This window comes from Solanum tuberosum, unplaced genomic scaffold (assembly GCF_000226075.1).
Source record: "Solanum tuberosum cultivar DM 1-3 516 R44 unplaced genomic scaffold, SolTub_3.0 scf00055, whole genome shotgun sequence".
Taxonomy (NCBI): domain Eukaryota; kingdom Viridiplantae; phylum Streptophyta; class Magnoliopsida; order Solanales; family Solanaceae; genus Solanum; species Solanum tuberosum.
The window spans coordinates 569456-590171 of record NW_006238981.1 but is presented as its reverse complement, the minus strand read 5'-3'; the positions used below and the strand labels follow the sequence as shown (position 1 = coordinate 590171).

The window sequence follows — 20716 nt, the reverse complement described above, 5'->3', positions numbered from 1 at the left end:
GGCGATGGGATTAGGAAGAATATATATATATATATATATATATATATATAGTATTTTTTTAGTGGTTATAAAAAATATTTCTTAAAGAATTAAAATTAATTGCAACTTGAGACGCTGGAATAAAAACTTGATAATATAAGAAGATTTAATGCATTCGTATATACCAAGAAGATTTCATCATCGACATTGAATGATATAGAAATGGGTTTGAAAATTGAAGGGAGAATTGAAAAGGTGAACTATTCCCTTTGTCCCTAATTACTTGTCTATTTTTTAATTGACACACCTATTAAGAAGACAATAATTGACATAGTGAGTTTACCATTTTATCCTATTAATTATGAAGTAGATGAATTAAAACCTTAAGATTTTCAAAAAGTTCTACCTTTTTTAAAGTAATTAATTGAGGATATAATAGGTTAAATTTTTTTTGTCTTTTCTTGATTTGTCAAAATGGACAAGTTATTAGGGACAATTATAAAAAAAAAAGGACAAATAATTAGGAACAGAGGGAGTAACTTGCAATGAGTTCAAATAAAACCCTCCCTAAGTAAGATCATCGTTAATTTCTTAAATCATTATTCAAGTATCATAAATTATTTTCGAATGTCATTTTTTCCATTTAAGATCAATAATATTATTTAACTATCACTATTTTCTTCAAATACCCTTCAATTATTACTATTTTCGAATGTCATGTCATTAAAGCCTTGATAGGATGTAGAAGTAATAGAGACGAGATAGTACAATTATAAAACATAAAGAGATGGCAGAAAAATAGAACATACGGTCCAAATCAAAAAAGAAACTAAAATACTTAAATTGAAAAGAAAATATATTATTTGTCGCCTTCACTAAAAATATATGGTCTAAAATAATTATCATTTCAGAAAATTAATATATAATTGAAATGCAGTCTTCCCATTTTGCCGATAGTAATAATTAATTTTGAAATTAATAAATATTAACTAATCCACATAGTAAACCTAAAAAAAAAAAACATACACATAATCCAATATAGTGATTGCTTAGATTAACTCTTTTTTATTTATTAAAGAGAAATTAACATTTTAAATAATTAAAAATAATAAATAAGAGTATGGTTGTCAAAACTCAAAACACATAATTTTAAGGGGCATGTAAATTTTAAAAAATGTGACTAATAAAATTGTCCGAATGAAATAAATTAGAACCTCTCTAATTAATATTGTCAGGAATCAGGACCATAAAATATTATTATTTTGATTATTTAATCAATAAATTAAGATTTATTAATTAAAAGAGTGTTTTTGAGATTCAATAAAAGTTAATTTTGATTACATCAAAAACATTATATCTTACTAATTTATGTAATTTATTAAATTAATATAAAAAATAAATTCATTATACATAAATTACAATATATAATTATTTGCCATTCTAATGTTTTTTTTTTTAATTAAATGATTCAATAGCATGTTGAATTACACAAATGGTACTTCAATTAAGTACGGTATCCAATCCGATCAAATAAACAAAATTTGTTCAAAATTTAATTATTTACTCTTATTTGTGACCATCTATTTCAGCAAATTTTATGCAATAATTTTAACAATATTGTGACTTATTTTGGTCGTCCTTCGTGTCGAACGAAGTCAATTTGTACTTACATCCAACAAATTAGTTTTAGCAGAATATAAAGTACTAAACCATAGTTGTATGCAATAGATCATGATGTTTCCTTTTTGAAATTTGATAGTGAAGCACTATATGCAACGACGAATCATAAATTTACTATTCATTTTTATGTAAACTCTTTTCTTTCCTCATTTAAAAAAATATATGATAAGAAATGCAATTCTTCTTAACCTATATTTGTGTAATAACTTTTATATTTGTGATTTCATCAATTTATAAAATTAAATTAGATTTTATGTGCATTTTTATATTCACTAATGGGTAATTCACGATTTTAATTCTTATTTAATGTTAATTCATTTTAGTCCTTATAATATTTGAACGAGCATATTAAATCTTCAATTAAATGAAATGTATGATATTGATCCTTCAAACAAATGAGTGTTAAATATTTAGCAAAATTACCATTTATTTATTTTTCAAAAAAAGAAGAAGAATATTTACACGATCTTTATAAAAGATTTGACAAAGTTGTCAAAGAAAAGTAAAGAAATTCAATATCATATGTTGCCTTTTTAGAAGTTGTCACAAATGGTATAAAAGCATTATGTAATGAAAATGATAAGACAAATACATTCACAATAGCATAAAAATAAATTCATGATTTAAAAATATCACGCCTCTTAATTTGTCAAATAAATGAAAAGTTATGCTCATCTTAAAATATAGCAAGCAAGATCTCCTTGAAATGTGTAAATTTTACTTATTTATTTTAAATTTTTTATAATTATCTTTTTCTTGTTCTTTTTTTTTTAAAAAAAAAAAAAAAACTTTTGTCTATTCTTTATTTATTTATGTACTATGTTAAAAATCTCAAAAATAACTTATTCCTCACTCAATTAAACGAGGAAGACATTTAAGAAAACAAGGTTATCAAGAATCAAGATCATTGAACGGTTCTTTCCCTAAATTTCTAACCTTTTATTTTCTAATTATCAATTTAAATTTGGTATTGTTTATAGATTTTTAATTAGAAAAGGGGGGAAAAGTCATATAGGTAGGTAAGTTAGAGAAATATATAAATTAGTCAATTTCCAATGTATTGGAAATCTTTCTCATTTGTTGAAACATAATTAATAAATTAAAAAATATATAAATTTGACAAAGACGGGTATAGTTGTCAAAAAGAAAACGAGTTTATTAAGTGAATATGTATTTGAGCCATTATGGCCAAATTATTCTGCCCAAAGGATTTTTCCTATTAATTTTCTCTTAAATTACTTTCATTAAGTTGACTTAAGGTTTATGCTTATTACTTATTAGCATAGTTCAATTTTTATCTGTATATTATTGTAATATGTCATTTTATTTATTGAAACAAATTCTAAATGCAGGGACTAAAATCTTTATATATATATATATATGTTTATTTAACTTATGAACAATAAAAGAAATTATGGTTTTTTTAGTAAATTCATGTATTTCAAAATACTTATTTAAAAAATAACATGAAGCATTTATGTACAATAAAAAAAAATGAAAGAATAGTTTAAATTTATGCAATACATTGAATTCAAAGGGAACAATATTCTGATAATATTTCCCAAAATAAAAGAAAATGTTGATAGTGTATATACAACTAAATATTTAAAGAAATATTTGAGCACTTTAGAACTACATAATCTTGAAGAGAATCTGAATACATGATTATTAAAATTTTAATTCGATTTATTTATTTATTGAATTTCTTTTTGTATATAGATATTCAAAGAAAGATATCATTTCATAAATTTTATAAGAATTTAATTAACTGCGCAAATCACGAATCAATTTACTAGTATAATAGTAACACCAAAAAAATTCACAAGGCCCCCTATTTTGGTCACCTCATTCAACTAATATCCACTTTATATTTTATTTTGACCAACATTGGTATTAGGTAATTTCACATAAAACTATTTGTCTAAAAAAATAGTTAGATCCACATGACTAAAATCTTAATCAACTTTTACATTAATCATGACTAAAGTGCATTTATAATGAAAAAAATAAAAATATATTAAATGAGTTTTTTAGATTTATTATTGTTTTGATAAGTTAATAATTGAAGTTCGTTTTTTATTATATATGAAACTTAAATTTCAAATTTGGACAAGATATAAATATTAAATTATTAAAATTTAAATAACTTAAAAAATAATTGACAATAATTTTAACACACTTTAGCCCCAGTAACACCCAAGAAGCCCAAAAGAGTTATATGGCTACCGCACACTTTAGCCCCAGTAACGTCCAAGAAGCCCAAAAGTTATGGGATCTGATTATTTTTTTCTTTCAATTTTGGACGAAATCTGATTTTTTTTATTCTCTTGATTTAGGTTCAAACTTTTTGTAGAAAACTTATGAAAAAATTAATCCTAATTGGTCTGCAACTTCAGTAGGAAATAGTAATTCAACCGTACAAATATTAAAAATTTGCTTTAAAAGTCCTCATGAGAATCCAACTCAAATAATAAAAAGATATGTAGCTTTATGGGAATATTTTAACATGACTTATGCCAAGTCTGTAACATTGATTTGAATATAGTTTTGAATTATAACATTGATTATCATGCAATAAAGTAAATATCATTAAAAGAATTTGTTGAGCTCTGTAGTTTAATTTATTTGTCTTAACAACAAAACAATATTGTTACAAATTGCATAAAAAGTAAAACTTAAACTAATGTTAAAATCATGATAGACAAAGTATATTTTTATTACAAAGCTCAAACTTGAAAATAATGATTCGTTTCATCACTGATTGATGAAAAAGTAGTGAAAGCTGTGTTTAAAAAGAATGATTAGTTCTAATTGAGCAGTACTTGATAACATACATTGCTGGCATATGTTGAGTAGATTAATCAATTGATTTCGATTCAAAACAAGTATTTATAAAGTTAAAATAAATTATAATCAATAAGAAAACAATTTCAAACAATAATTTTTAAAAGATATTTTACTTTGCTCTTGATTTATTTTCTAATATATAATTTTTATATTGCGTATACGAACAAAAGAGGAAGGTAATATAGCTCGATATTCTTTTGAAATTATTTTTGTTACAAGTTAATAATTTATTTAACATCTTCGAAAAATTTCTATATACCTTAAATTTTACCCTATTTTTTTCTTTAACATTTTGCACCTTAGTCTATATAATCAATTACAAATCATAAAATGTTAGTCATTTGTTGTAATATAATACCTTGATTTTTGTTTTCAAAAATATTATTGCTAGATTTTAAATTTTAGATAGTTTAATTCAATGTTCTAAAATATCATCAAAGTTTTATTACAACTTTTTTTTATAAATATTTAAATTAAAAAGACTTGAAAATGATATTTAACTCAATATAGTAACATATAAAAAAAATTAACTATCATAAATAAAAGGTCTCATTTTGTTTCAGATTTTAGTTTTGAGTTGTTCACGAGTGAGAAGATTTACAATTTTTTTTAAAAGTAAATAATAAATTATTTGTTATCTTATTTATGATTAAAATTTTGATTTAGATAATTGAATTCCCCTTTCTTTCTACTATATATTATAAAAGTGTGGGTATGATTGAGATATCAACATGTCTGCTTATAGTCTTTTTTATATTATTTGAGGGTATTTTAGTAATTGCAAGTTGTTGCTCTACCTTCATATTAGTCCACGTGGTTGTCTAGCGATTGTGCGTGGCAGGCTTCCACTGATCTTCATCACTTTCACATATCACTTCACATTCACATCAGCACAACAGACGGATTTCCTCAACGTTTCATCTCCTACCGCCTTTTCATCTTCAATTACTTCAAGTAGTGCTGCAATTTTAAGGCTATCTTTTGTCCTCACTCATCTTCTTCTTTGATTTTAATTATTTCCTTTTGAGCTTCAATTTTTCTAGCTTTGGTTTTAGATTTAGTTTTATGAGTTGATAAAGTTTAAATCTGAGAAGATACAAATAAAAAAAAAAAGGGAACCATGCTTTTTTTCTTGATTGTTCTTCGAGCTTCAATTTTTTCCGTCCAATTTCTATATTTTCTGAGCAGCTTTCTCTTTTACAGCTGCTCATAAACAGACAGTAAGAAAGCCTTTAGAAATATATAATTCTAATGGTTGATTGGTAAACAAACTATAAGTTATAACTTAAAAATTGTTGTTGTATTCTTCAACTAATTTTTTTGCAGGGCTGTATTTCACACATGGTAAGACAACTCATTGGTAGGTAAGTTCATAAGATCCTTTGCACTTAATTGTTAGTAAGAGACTCAGAGTGGTAATCTTGGCAAGTATTTGCAGTTTGTTTCATTAGCCGGCGTTTATGCATATTCCTAAATAGTAAGTCTATTTCTGATGTCAATGTATTTGTGGGTATAATAAGTATTCACAAGCTATTGATCTATACACACAAGCGACTAAATTGAACTAAGAATATTGCATACTGGGCTAATTGTGTGCGTTCTCGCACCAAATTGGAGGAATGGCAGCACAATACAGGACATACGGAACAAATAGCTATTGAAATTGACTCTACATATTCATAAGTTAATTTCGACACTGTTCAGTGTGTGTCGGATCCTCTAAAAGCTATGCACTTAAGAGGATTCAACACTGGTGCCGCATGCAGTATTTTTGAAGGGTCCGAGACCCGAGTAACATAATTCGCCGTAGCATTTCGTTTCAGAGTGTTTGAAGTTTGATAGCTAACTGATTGTCTGCATTCTGTTGATTTCCATTTCTTGGATATATATATAGAGAGAGGTAAAACATGGGCAGTTCAATTGTTAGTTGTAGCCTGCCTATCAATTGCAGCCAAAATGGAAAAGATTCATGTTCCTTTGATTGTTGATCTGCAGGTGACGAATAGTTTTCGTTCATTCCTTACCTATGTTGGTCGGACCCTTCAAAAATGTCAGTCAGGTGCGTGTTGGATTCTCCAAAAGTAGTACATTTTTTGAGGATTCAATATGGGTACGACAACATTTTTGGAGAGTCCGAGCAAGATAAAGTTCTTCACATGTTTGTCATGTTAACAATTTATATATTTTCTTGAACTAGATTGTGTAGTAAAATCTCAAGTTTATGGAACAGGTTGGGTATCTAAATTTTGTGTTTGAAGGCAAAACTATTCAAAGAATGGAACTTTTGGTACTAACCACATTGAAGTGGAGAATGCTACCTTATACACCTTGCAGATTCATCGATTATTTTGTAAGAAAAATGAATGACAGATCAAATCCCATCGGAACGTTTTGTGATTAATCTAATTCATAATTATTGAATCCTGCAATAGTATCACCATCAAACAAGGAGGAGGTGTGGCGCCACTTATAGCACTTGCACAAACTATTGATGAGGTAAATCTTTGTGCAGTAGAACTTCTATATGATATATACAAATGTGTTGCTATGCCTGCTTGGTTGTTGCTCTTTTTCAACTTTCCGTAACTTGCGAAGGCCTAATTTCTTCCTCAAATTGTTATTAAACTGGATCCTTGTATATCTTAAATTCATGTGTAACTTAGCTTACCATTAATTGGAAAACTCTTGTTCCATTTTCATGGAAAGAATTAACAGGCATGTCCAATGATGACAGTTGCGGAATTATGATAATCTTTATAACCTCCTTAGTTTGTTCTAGGCTTGAACCTGTCCACACTTAGAGAGTAAATATAGGGTAATCTTTTTAACCTCTTAATTACACAATAAATAAATAATGGAGTAGTTCCTTCCATGGCATGTTGGCTACTGAAGCTTTCACTAATTCCACCTTAAAGGTTCTAAACAATCGAGTCACTAAATCTGCAAGTAGGTAGTACATTTAATAACGTCTTCCACATAATTTCTGGGTCATTCATATAATCTCTGAATATATTGTATTGTTAAAATCTGCCATATTTAGATGTAGCATCTTTTTGACATTTGTTTATGTAACTACAAGTGGTTTTACCTGGCAGTGCAATGTCGATGATGCCTTACGCATTTATACAGAGAAATCCTTTTCTGGAACATAAAACTAATATGTGAAGTAATAGTTCTGTTGATTGGCATGTAAATGACAAATGCACGGTATTCTCAATCATGTAAGTTTTCCTGCTTTTCGAAACATGAGTGAGAAATAAGCATCATGTTATTATGATGATGTAACTAACACCTTCTAAGAAATTCTTTTGCTCTTTTCAGGAAAGCCTCTAAAAGAGCTACCAGCTATTTTTAGAGGCTACAATCTTCAATAAGTACTTTTGCCAAAAAATGAATTTAGATGAAAAGGAAGCCAAGACTACTATGTGAATACATATATATGCTTCAGAGGACAGAATATATATAATACTAAGAGACAATATTTGTGGCCAGAGAAACTAACGGGAGAAGATCACAAATGTTAAAAATTGCATCTGCTGAAAGTAATCTAGATTCAGAAGATGGTCTCTTTGGTGTCATTGAAGTAATAGCTACTTTTTTGCTACTTATTCGTGTATATGAATTTCAGTTGTCCTACATTCATCTAGGTTCAGTGCAGTAGTTTGCTCTTACGAACTCATTAAGCTAAATTGTTGGGCCCGCGCAGCACGGGCAAAGAATCATCTAGTTTGTTTAATAAAAATGGGCTTGGACTATCTTTAACTTTAAAAAAAAAAAAGTAATAGAGAGGAGTTAGGAGTAGGGGTGTTCGTGGTTCAGTTTGAATTGGTTATTGGTTAAAATCAAAACCAAACCACTCTAGTTGATTTTTTAAATTTGGGTTTTTAAATTTCTAAGATCAAATCAAAAAAATAATTGTCAGTTTGGTTTGGGTTTTCTGGTTTTTTGGGTTTGAAAGTAATAAATATTTTGAGGTCATATCTATCTTGATAGACACAAACACCTAATACATGAACAATTCACATAAAAGTTATTGTTGTGTCATTTAAGCAATTAAATAATACTAGAGTTTTCATTACACGGACAAAGTGTTTCAATTTGATAGGTAAAGATTAAAGTAATAGATTTTGATTGACTTGAACTCAAGATTTTAATAGTTGGACGAAAATTTAAGTGTTGAGCTTGAGAAAATGGTAAAGTTAATTAAAATTTAACAAAATATTTATATTTTATTTATGAATAATATCTAAATAATTATAAAATTTATATATCTAATTTATCCTTTCGGTTTGGATTTTTGCAGTTGATTTTCAATAAACCAATACCAAACCAAATATTATTGGTTTTCAAAATTTAAAACTTAAATCAAATCAAATATAGATTTTTTTTAATCGATTTGATTCAAATTTCGATTCCATTTAATTTTTTAATCATAACTATGAATCGCCCAGATAGGAGTGTCGGGTTCAAAGTTCACATAGTCACAATCTTTGTTAGGTAGGAGATTTTTAGATGCGAATTTGATCAAACTTCAATTCAGATGATTAAAAAAAATAAAGAGGGTGGAGCTAGTACTAACTAGTAACTACTGCATAAGAATCAAGATTCATCATCGACATGAGGCAAAGAAGAACGACGAGGGAAGATCCATAACTGAATGATATAGAAATGGGTTTGAAAATTGGAGGGAGAATTGAAAAAGTGAACGGCAGAGAACTAACTTACAGTGAGTTCGCCGAGAAATATATGTCCCAAAACCAACCTGTGGTTCTTACAGGACTTATGGACGATTGGAGGGCTTGCAAAGATTGGGTTTCACCTAATGGAAAACCCAATCTTCACTATTTCTCTACCCATTTTGGGAAATCCGAAGTTCAGGTAAGATATTACTTCTTCGACCCAATTAGTTAAATCCCCTAATTCGTTTTTTTTTTTTTTTAGGTTTTTGGGTTTGTGGTCAATTACTGGTGATTTGCAGGTTGCAGATTGTGGGACTAGAGAGTTCACTGATCAGAAGAGAATAGAAATGACTGTTTCTGAATTTGTTGATCATTGGCTTCGTGATTGTGCTGCTGGTGGCGGGTCTTTATTGTATTTGAAGGACTGGCATTTTGTAAAGGTATCAACTTTGGGTCCTCTAAAATGTGAAAAATAGCTAAATTCAATGTTGTGATGCTTGTGAATATTTTTTTTGTATTAGAACTCTTTCTTGAAGGAAGACTAGCTATATGGATGCAATTGATATATGTGCTACTGATCATTGATCTCGTAAAGTTTGTTCTACTCCTGCTGTGAAGTAGTGGAATACTACTGATTTATTCTTGGAAAGAACAATGGTGTCTGAATAAAAAGATTTGTCCTTTCAGACTACAACGAAACTTGTTAAGTGATATCAGCACACGTAAAGTAGAATGTAGAGTGTTTGAAATAATAGTTTGTGGATAGTTATTATCTATGATCCCAACAATCAAAGCCGATATAGGAATATAGCATATTGTCTGACCCCCACACTTAACATATTGTGGAGGGACTCTATTTTTAAGAAGCTTTTACTAGGTCCATTGCTTACATAAATTTTGTGTTTTACTCCTTTTCACTGTGATAATGTTTGTTTCAGGATTTAATTAAGCTGATAAATCTCTTTTTAAGCATATTAGCAGAAAAGTATAGGTAGCTTGTTGATTTTCTCATAGATGTACACTTTGTGTATACTTGTTCAGTTTTTTTTTTTGAGAAGGATACTTGTTCAGTTTTGTTTCCGTGACATTATATATTGGGATACACTCGTGTAACATAAGATGAAAAACGTACTCCATAGAACTGAATGAGTAGATTACATATTAAATTGTAATTTTTAATCATAATGGGGAGATTAGGTGTTACATTTTTTTCATTCGCAAGGTTACACTGGCCCCGTAAGTAGGATTTGAAATGTATACTCCATCTTTTCTTTGGTCTGTCTTTCAAAAGTTGCCGCTTGCTCCAGCCTTCTTTTTTCCATCCTATCAAAAAATTCTTAGCCTGTTTCTCTTGCTAATTTTGAAATTCAAACCTTTTTAGGAATATCCAGAGTATATTGCATACAGAACTCCCATGGACTTTTCAGATGACTGGCTGAATTTCTATCTTGACAAATTTCGTATGCATAATGATCCTGATACATATAGTGAGAGAAATGAAATAAGTTGCTCTGACTATCGTTTTGTATACATGGGATCAAAAGGTCTGACCATTGTCGTGGTAATTTCTTTCTTGTAAGACACGGTTGTTATTTTCCATGGCTCTAGCAATAAATTAGTTTGTTTTTAATCAAATATCTAGTACTTTTGAGAAGTTTTTAAACTAATGAAATGGATGTAGGAACATGGACACCTCTTCATGCCGATGTATTCAGGTCATACAGTTGGTCTGCAAATGTCTGTGGAAAAAAACAGTGGTATTTTCTGCCTCCAAGTCAACCTCACTTGGTTTTTGACAGGTGTAGTACATTCTTTTGGTATCCATGGACTTTCCTCGGACCATTTTTCTTTTCCTGCCAAAATTTTCCATAACTTTGGAAATGATATTGAGTTGAAACTGTGAATGTTTGGAAAAAATTGTCTGAGTGACTGAGAAAGAAATGTGCACTGCTGAATCCTGAAAGTTCTGATGTCAAGGTCCAAGCAGATGCGCCAGATCAACACAAACATGTATCTCAAAAGAAGTTTGCACATATTTTATGTTGGTTTTACATATATTCACAATCTTCTATAGACAGATGTCACAGAACATTAACGTAGGAACAACATCAAACACGTGTGAATAACTATCAGTTTCCTAGATCAATGCATTACAAAATGATGTAAAACTCAAATCTTCACATTTATGTGTTTTCCTTTTCATACTGTTATTGATAACTATTAACTTGTAATGGCACTTATGATTGGTTTAGAGTGATAAAGTTGCCCTGTATTGCTATAAGTAAATTACTTTAATAGGGAAAATGATGTTAGTGGAACAAACAATGCTTGCTATCTTCGGTGAGTTCACATAATTTATACTCTTTGTTTACTCAGGAATATGAAAAGTTCCGTATATGACATCTTTGCTGACGTTTCTCAATCAAAATTTCCTGGATTTGAAAAGGTAATTTGCTAGTTACTTTTTTAATGAAGTATGTCTCTCTGGCAATTTTTCCTTGGGATTTAAGTGTTCTTTCGGCTTTTTAGTGTTTAGTTTTTGACTTCCATCATGAGTTCAGGCTATCTGGTGGGAGTGCACCCAAGAGGAAAATGAAGTAATCTTCGTTCCCAGTGGATGGTATCATCAAGTTCATAATCTGGTATTGTTGCTTTAATCAAATGTGTCATATTTGTTATGGCTTATGTTTCTTCATATAGTATAAATTATCTACAGTTTTTCATTCAACTGAAAAACTTGAGTAGTTTACCTTGTATTAGATCCTAACTTCCTCCTATTACTACACTGCTTAGTGCTTTCTATAAAGCTGACCTATGGCTTATGTGGTTATAGTGCTAAAATTGAAACAAGTACCGCTGCAATTTGCTCTCTTGGAAGGTTTTACTCTTGAGTTCCATAAAAGGATCTAATAGTGAGGTGGTTACTGTCCTAATTACATCCATCACATATTAGATGAGAATGAATCGCTTAGTTTCAGATGAAATATCTTCCACGTATACTGGACATAAGTGTTTAACACGGACAGGTCATATATATTTCTGTAAGGGGATCCATTGTTAACTTGGATCTGTTTCTCATAACAATTGACAGTAGATTCTGGTAAAAGAAGGATCATTTTAATTGTTCGTATATGGCTGTTGTAAGGAAGATAGGATCAATCTTTGCAAGTAATTAAGCTGAAAATTGCATTTGAGATACAACTTTCTCGTATTTATTTCAAGGATCTAGGGCCTGTATTTCTGCTAAATCAAAGTATGTTACACGAATTGCAGGAGGATACCATATCCATAAATCATAACTGGTTCAATGGATATAATTTATCTTGGGTGGTAAGTAAAGTTGCTATAAAATGCTTGCTTACTAGCCTTTTACATGAATATAGTTATTATCTTTTCCTCAGAAACTAATCATAACTGTATATGTGATATTAGTGGGATTTGCTTTTAAAAGATTACAATGAGGCTAGTGAATACATTGAAGACCTCAAGGGATGCGATGACTTTGAGGAGCTTTGCCAACGAAATCTTGCCGCTAATACAGGTCTGCCCTTGATCAAAAGTTCTAGTATGTTTAGCGAGATAATGGTGGGGTCCTGGGGGATGTACAGCATTGTGTAACGAACTTACAATTGTGGCTTAGCCTAGTCTTCTAACATGACTGTTTGTTTTGGGCTTTGTTATCTTTTGTTGAAATTCTTTGTGAGTTCACTTAAAGAAGGGAGAACAGTAATCATCTGATTGATGGCGCCAGCATCTTGACAATCCGGCTATTTTTTCCTTTTCTTTTGTAGGCATGAATTTCTACGACTTCTTCATATTCATTGTGCGCTTTGCCTTTGCAAATGTAGTCCTACTACATACATTTGCCCAGGTAAAGAACGAAACAAGTCGGAAACCATCTAAAGCACTGCAGCATATATGTTTTAACCTCGAATCAATAAGAAGTACCGCTGTGAAAATGAAACCCATAAATACAGGGGACAGACAAGGTGTTTTACTTGACTTGAGGAAAAACTTGGAGGATCACTCGTTTATAGAGCTCTGTGTAGCTGTTGGAAAAACCTATGAACTGATACAAGACACAGATGAGATGACCCCTACATTATTGCAGTGTACAGACTTGATGTGTACTAGTTTTGTTAGATCTCAAGTTCAGAGTTCTGAACACCTAGTTGCCTTCATCGATGATGCTTTGACAAAATTAGGTGGTGCTTTTTCTCGTTAGGAATATCTGTATACATATATGAAATAAGAAGTTCATGTTCTTCGCATATCGATAGAGGACAGCACGCTGATTCTCAAGGAGTACATCAGGTTTATCATCACCCTCTTTTACATGTTAGTGTTTACATAAAGTGGTGGCACTATGCCAGTATGCCTTCTCAAATTAAGCGAAAACCTTTATTTTTGTACCATATAATTTGCTAATAAGTATTCCCTCTATTCTATATTAACTAAAATTTTGAGCTTTTTTCATTGTTCAAAGTTCAAGATGTATGTTTGAATTTTATTTTCATATTTGTTCTTTTCATTTAATGAAGTTTTATAGTATTTACTACTAGGAGCTACATCACACTACTTATAAAGTTATATTTATGATTTCACAAAGTGCAATAGTGAAAATTATGTTCTTGAATATTTTTCTTTTAATATGCGTGCATTACCTTCCATATTCAGTTAATACGGAATAGATGGAGTATCTCTGATAATATGATTCGACTACTATTTTTTCTTAAATGCTTGAACATGTTGGAGAATTAAATATTCCTGCGTTTTACTTACATTAGTCATGGTCTGAACTTTGAAAATTGTACATCTACCCACTTTGGAACAGTTTGTTTGAACTTAGGCTTGCCTAACTGTTGACAAATGTTTGAAGTTTCGTATAATCGAAGTTTAGTCTAATGTTCATTCATATATGAGAAAAGGCATAAATTCATCCTTGAAGTTGTACCGAAAAGTCAGTTACACACTTAAACTATTGAGGTGACCCATTACACACTTATACTACTCAAAAGTGAATTTAATACAACCCTCAAAGTTGACATGGAAATAAGATTAAATAAAAATAAATAAGGCGCGTTTGAGTAGAAAAAAAGGCAATTTTTTTCCCACCCCCACCCTTCTCCTTCAGATTACCCTACATTTCTTCTTCCTCCATTTTTTTTCTTATCACAAACACTCTTTTTGCTATGGCTAATGTGAAAAATAATTTTTTCATGATAAATTTTCAAGTGAAAAATAAAAAACAACATTGTGGGATAGAAATTCGATTGTGAAGTTGTTCAATTGAGTAGGCTCATTGTTCGAAAAAATTTCCGGCGAGACATCTAAAATTGATCAATCCTTATTATTTTCACATCAAATTCGTCAAATCAAGCACGGATTATTCAGTTTATTTTTGTAATTTTTTGTAGATTGTGAGCATTTGAAATAAGAAAATTTTCAGAGTCTTGCTTTTTTTGTGTAAAAAGTTTTTGGGTTTTTGAACAAAATTCAATTTTTAAATGTATATTCATAGATCTTTCTTCTCTCTCAGAAAAATCATCTCTAGATTTTCTTCAAAATCAGTAATAGTAAATCGAGCACTAGTTTTTCAATTGTCTGACTAAAATCTTTGCAAACAAATATTGCAAGTTTTCACAATTCTCTTCTTTGAGCTTGAATGAAATTTGTATATTGTGATAATTTTTTGTGGTGGGTTTGGTGACGGGTGAAAAATTAGTGGTAGTATGACTTTAAATTTTGATAATGACAATGAAACTCGTGCTTTCGATGTGGATGGTGAATTTATGGTTATGATTGTGATGAATTTCAATGATAGTAATATGGTTCCGATGGTGAATTTAGTTAAATTTATGATGTTCGTTATCGATTTTTTATGATGGCAATGGTTGTGAGAAGATTCCGGTGGTGAATTTGATTATGAGTGGTGAAATCTATGGTGGTGGAGAAGTGAAATAGCATCAATGGTAGTGATTTAATGGTGGGTTTGATGGTGAATGGGGAAGAAGAAGAAATTGAGTGACATTGGGTTTTTTTTAAAAAAAATTGACGTAATTATTGATGTGGCAGTGACATGGTGATGATGTGGCGCGAGTGTGAAATACTCTCTCATCATGTGATTGGTTGTATGTGCGTCATGGTTGAAATAAATTTACTTTTAAGTAATTCAGGTGTGTAATAAATCATCACAATAATATAAACATGTAACTGACTTTTCGTAAAGGAAATTTATGCCTTTTCCTTCGTATATTGTTGAAGTTCGTTCGACAAAAATGATTGACTGCGGCTACATATAACTTAACTACTTTAAGGCATATAATCTCAAATACTGCATGATCCACAAAGTATGACGTTCTTCAGCTTACCTAAATATTGACTTAAGACTTTTTAAACAAAGACAAGAACCAAATCCCTGCTACAAGTTTTGCCTTTTAAAATATTTTCTTGATAAAAACCATGTTCTTGATTAGTGAACTTGGATTTGTCTTCATTTATTGGATGCTTTTGTTGGGTTGACTATGCCTCTAACTTCTCTTATAATCATAATAAAAAAAATCAGTCTTTTGTTGGATTTTTTTATTATTATAATGCCTGGGAAGGTTCATAACTTAAAGACTTATGCCAGTTATATTGTATTCTTCCTATGCTTCCCACGTGCAATATCTACATTAACGTTACTATCAACATTATCTCACTAGAAAAAAATATTTGAAAATATGAAGTTTCTGTAATCTCACTGGCACAGAATAAGACAGATACATTGGGTAATTGAGGTTCCCAACATACTAGTTAGCACCGTGAAGTCTCAAATTTAATTCTCTATTCAAGTCTTGATTCAGAGTAACTAGGTACCTATGCTGGTGGTGGAGATATTATGTACCTAGTAAAATTAGTTGAGAGGTGCACAAAAGTTGACCCAAACATCTTGGACTTTAAATTTCCAAGTTCCAATGGTAGGTGTGGTGGTTCAATTTTTCTACTTACAATTTCCATCAATTGACAAAAAATAAACATAGATATAGATTGTAAATCAATACTATCAACTTCTCACCAAAATATTTACATCAGCTCATGATGGTCAAATAAGTAACTTTGGAGCAAACCAAGTTTTTTGTTATATATGAAAGAATCATAGAAATGACCCAAACCTTCTATATCCTAGGTCAAAATAGGGACACAAAAGACCAAAAAATTAAAAATAGGACCACTCTACAAGACCAAAATGAAATTAATTGCACTCTTTTTTTCTTTTCCAACTATGGACACCTTGAATTTCTTCCTGGACCACCATAGTAAAAATAATTACCCCAAACATTATTTTTTCCAGCTCTAATATCATAGCAATTTGGATGGTCAGCTAATAGATGAAGATTTGACAAAGGAATCAAGTTATTATCCCAATCAACAACTTGCAAATTTCTAAAATAAGAAGCTTTTCCAAATCCTTCATCAGCAAAATGTCCACTTCCCATTTGTGTTGAAGTGTGATATCCCATTGATCTTGAGTTCACTACTTCACCTCCAAATTGTACCATGCTTGCATGTCCTCTTAAATGGCTAAACAAGAAATCTGGCCAGTATCCAACTAATAGACCCGACCCGAATTCTAGCCACCAGTGTCCATGCTTTGGATCCTACGCACAAGACAAATTAATTAGTTGGTCTACTTATCGAATTATTTAAAAGATAATTACATGTAGCCGTTTAAAAGAGGCTGCAGAAGTAGGAATAATGACACTGAAAATAACATTGTTTACGTAAAGTAGAGACCTTGAAACAAATTCACGAATATCATTAATGTCTACTAGAGGAGCAAGTCGCTTATAGAATGTCGCTAACTATTTTTGACGTAATAAGTGTAGAGGAGAGGGAACCGAGTCTTGGAGAGCTTTATAAGGCCAACCACTACATAATCTGTTGACAGAGAAAGCTCGAAGAGCTTCCCTTCATTCATTACTACGCAAAGGTCTCTCAAGTCTTCGAGTCAGTAGTGTATTATAAGTGGAGCCGAAAGACAAAAATGAAATACCACTACTATTAACGTTATTTTATTTATTCCGTAAATCGGATGTGCGACACCGCCCTTAGGACCTAAAAATATTATCTGCTCCAACATATATTAAAATACATAAGACCAAAAAAATAAAATATGCAAAACAAGAGTCCAAAAGAAACAAGAAATGTAGTAGTTCCAAAATATTAAACTGTTAGACCTAAAAGTTGTTAGATGTCAGCTAGCAAGAAAATAGAATATTAAATTGAAGACGCAAAATGTACAGTTGACTCAGCAATGTTTAGAGAATCTTGCAATTTACTATTTTTAAATATTGTATTTAAAAAATAAAAAATAATTTTTTTTTGTAAGGAATATAATATAATATATATTACTATTACGTTTTTGTCAGCTCACCAAAAATGTCCTATACGCATGCCTAAAAGAAAAAGGGAAAACGTACTAAACATTTTTTGGTGGGTGGGGAAGTGCAAAACAGCTAAAATACTTTTTAACCTTTTTTATTAGATTATAAAAAAAAAAGAATAAAAAAATATAAATATTATAGGAAAGAAAAATTAAATATTACCTTCCATATCATTATGCCAATATCAAATTGTCTACCATTAACAGATGATCTTGGAGATATTGCAGCTCCCATAGCAATCCTATTGTTTATTTGAACAAAACCTGAGCATAATAAGTTGTAACATCCTGTAGCTTGGTATGCATCCGTCTGCGTTCCAAAATTACATTATAAAATTTAAATTTTATACACTGACATATGAGATACGAAGAAAAATTAAAATGCTTACCGTCCAATAAGTAAAGAACCTAGGATAGTTGTCTCCATATAATTCCGGGCTGACCTGAATATGAACATGGGACTTAATTAATATATTTACTATAGTTGAAAATTTATGTTGACTAATAAAAGAATAATATTAGCTGTTATTGTGGTATATGGATGTTAGTTTGTTATGACAACTAAATTAGTCGATATTTCACTTTCAAAATTAATCATTTGTAGTACTGGTGATTGTTACAGCTTAGCAGCAATAATGATTTCTTTTTTAACGGGTAAATGAAAAGACTAAAGTAGGTTCAAATTGCACTTAAAGCAATGTAAAAAAATTAGAAAATTTTCGATTGGTGGAGGGACAAACAAATAGTTTAGACATGTATTTTACTTGAAAAAAAAATAGTCAAAATAAAAACTCGTTGAAAATTAATTAACAAAAAGAATCAGTCTAATTTATAACAAGAAAATGTTAGTATGGTTTAATTTTTTAAAGAAGGAAAAATATTTATATGGACAAAGAGATAAAAATGACAAAAGAAAAATATTGGTGATATTTGTTAATTGTCTAAAAATCGAGCAAAATTATTTGGTACATATATTGGTGAAACATAATAAGTACTCAATCTGAATTAGTTGAAATGTACTTAAGTTATCCCCAAAAGGCAATTCTCTTCTTATGAGTCCATTGCAAAAAAAAAAAAAAAAAATGATTTTGTTGTCTTTAAGTTAAAGATACATCAAATATATTAAAATATTCTGTAATCTCATGATCTTAAGAAAGCTGAACAAACAAATTGAATTAAAGGGTAATTTTTGGACTATGTTAAACTCGAGTGTTGTATTTTTACGAAGGAAAGTAGTAAAATAATGTACATAGGACTTGAAAATTTATTGCTTGTGAATGTGCATACCTGCCAACCAGCTTCAATGGTATTAAGGTCATTACCAAATGAGCCAGAAATGACCCATAGTTGTGACAGACTGAATTCATATTGATCTGTAACTCTTGGTGTCCATACATTAATGCTTGCTTTTGCTCCATAATATTGTTCTCCATTCACAAATGCTACTGCATGCTGCCATACACCACACATATTTTTTATTTTTTTTCATTTTCACCTTTAGACATATTGTACATTAACTTTTGTAATGTCTTAATCCTACTTTGCTTTTACAAGCAATGTTTGTTCCTTCTTGAATATGACATCTTTGACTCATTTGACTCTATCAAACTTTCTATGTAGAACTTATCACTACCTTGTTTTAACAGACGCGCGGAATTGTAAAAAAGAAATTAAGTTACCTCATGATCATTGCTTGATGTGTCATGTCTAACACCTCTTGTAATTTTTCTACCAAATCTTCTTAATGAATTACTTCTTAATACATCTTTCTCTGTTGTTCTCCTAATAGGAACAGTTCCTTCTGGGCATGATTCTCCAGAAACTGTCCAAAGTTGTAAACTTTCTTCCATTACATTCATTGAGTCATTAGCTTTAGGCCTCTTTGGAGGTTCCTACATTGCATAAAAAGATAAAAACACATCAAAAAAGTTGTTCTTCTAACTCTGTTTATAACTAAAAAAGTAAAAAATAAATAAAAAATCTTTGAACAAATTACCAATGGCTTCATTCCTTTAAGCTGAGGATGATCAAAAGCTGGTTGAAGATGAGATAAAACACAATCTATTAAATCCCCATCTGGACTCTGCATCACAAAAAAATCAATATTTTGTTTCTTACAAGCTTTGACAATCTTGAAAAGAAACAGAGAATTTGAAAGAAGATATATGCCTTAATCGTTTTGACGGGACGCTTGTTGATTTTCTTGAGAAAACCCTTTATTTTCTTGAGTTTCAACAATTCTTCCTTTGGCCGGAATGTTTGATTTGCTTGGAGAGTAGTATGCTCAGACAAAACATGAGTACTAAATGAAGAAGAAATAACAAGGAAAACAACAAATTTGAAAATGATTGAAGAAGTAGTCATGATTTTGGAATGTCTTTTTCTGATTGTTTCTTCTGTTAATATTTGTTGTATGTTTGTATGTATTGAAGTTGTCTTCTACTGTAATGAGAAGCAACACAACAAGATGATTTATTCCAGAATTTTGTCCATGGAAGAAACACTTGTTGTTGATCTTCCATATACAAGAAGAAGAGTACAAGACAAGAAGAAAGATTCAAAGAGTAAGTTAAAACACGGTTACACACACAACATTTTTCAAGATTCAACTTTTTTTGATAGAGAAAAACAATTCTATTTGTATAGATTATTTTTTTTGTGTTTGTGTGTGTTTCTTTGGTTTTGTGTACTGACACGCAGGCTGAATTTCTGTGTATTAAAATAGACAAGTAGGGGGGTGGGGTTAATTAAGTGTTAACCCCACTTACTGTATTTCTAGTCAAAAGTAAGGACCAATTCTTTATTCTAATAGCTGTGTTACAGAGTTCCAGGCACTCAAAAGATACTGATTAAATATTAACAAACTGAGATTTTGCTGTTTCAGCAGATTTGTTATATATTCTGTCCCAATTTATGTGGTTTTTTTTTATATTTTGAAATTAAATTAATAAATTTAGATATTTAAAATAATATAAATTATAATTTTTTATGTTAATATAATTAAAAAAATTATAAAATATTTGTCAAGATTTACCTAATTTGAATTTTAAAAAGCGAAAAGTATCAAATAAATTACGACCAAGAGAATAGTATTCTATATTCTTTT

At 30.1% G+C, this 20716-nt stretch overlaps 2 protein-coding genes across 7 annotated transcripts; one reads left to right on the top strand and one right to left on the bottom strand.

Moving 5' to 3' along the window:
- The first annotated feature begins 5304 nt into the window (after positions 1 to 5304).
- Positions 5305 to 13661, top strand: LOC102599246 (jmjC domain-containing protein 4). Of its 6 annotated transcripts, none has more exons than XM_015307384.1 (13): positions 5306 to 6501; positions 6737 to 6856; positions 6939 to 7002; positions 7602 to 7727; positions 9284 to 9384; positions 9485 to 9625; positions 10567 to 10729; positions 10867 to 10984; positions 11562 to 11631; positions 11747 to 11827; positions 12459 to 12515; positions 12618 to 12726; positions 12977 to 13661. In XM_015307384.1, the coding sequence occupies exons 5-13, from the start codon at positions 9289 to 9291 to the stop codon at positions 13408 to 13410; spliced, it is 1269 nt and encodes a 422-aa protein (XP_015162870.1). In that variant the 5' UTR covers positions 5306 to 6501; positions 6737 to 6856; positions 6939 to 7002; positions 7602 to 7727; positions 9284 to 9288; the 3' UTR covers positions 13411 to 13661. The 6 variants fall into 6 exon arrangements, 4 of the variants coding, with proteins under 4 accessions (XP_015162869.1, XP_015162870.1, XP_006344437.1 ...); XM_006344375.2 differs by having other exon boundaries at positions 5308 to 6565; XM_015307383.1 differs by having other exon boundaries at positions 5305 to 6565; positions 6737 to 7002.
- A 2549-nt stretch (positions 13662 to 16210) lies between these two features.
- Positions 16211 to 20299, bottom strand: LOC102598928 (uncharacterized). Its single transcript, XM_006344372.2, has 7 exons — positions 19780 to 20299; positions 19607 to 19693; positions 19290 to 19502; positions 18898 to 19062; positions 18000 to 18053; positions 17774 to 17920; positions 16211 to 16825 (listed from the first exon to the last, which is right to left on the bottom strand). The coding sequence occupies exons 1-7, from the start codon at positions 19972 to 19974 to the stop codon at positions 16448 to 16450; spliced, it is 1239 nt and encodes a 412-aa protein (XP_006344434.1). The 5' UTR covers positions 19975 to 20299; the 3' UTR covers positions 16211 to 16447.
- Between the last annotated feature and the right edge of the window lie 417 nt (positions 20300 to 20716).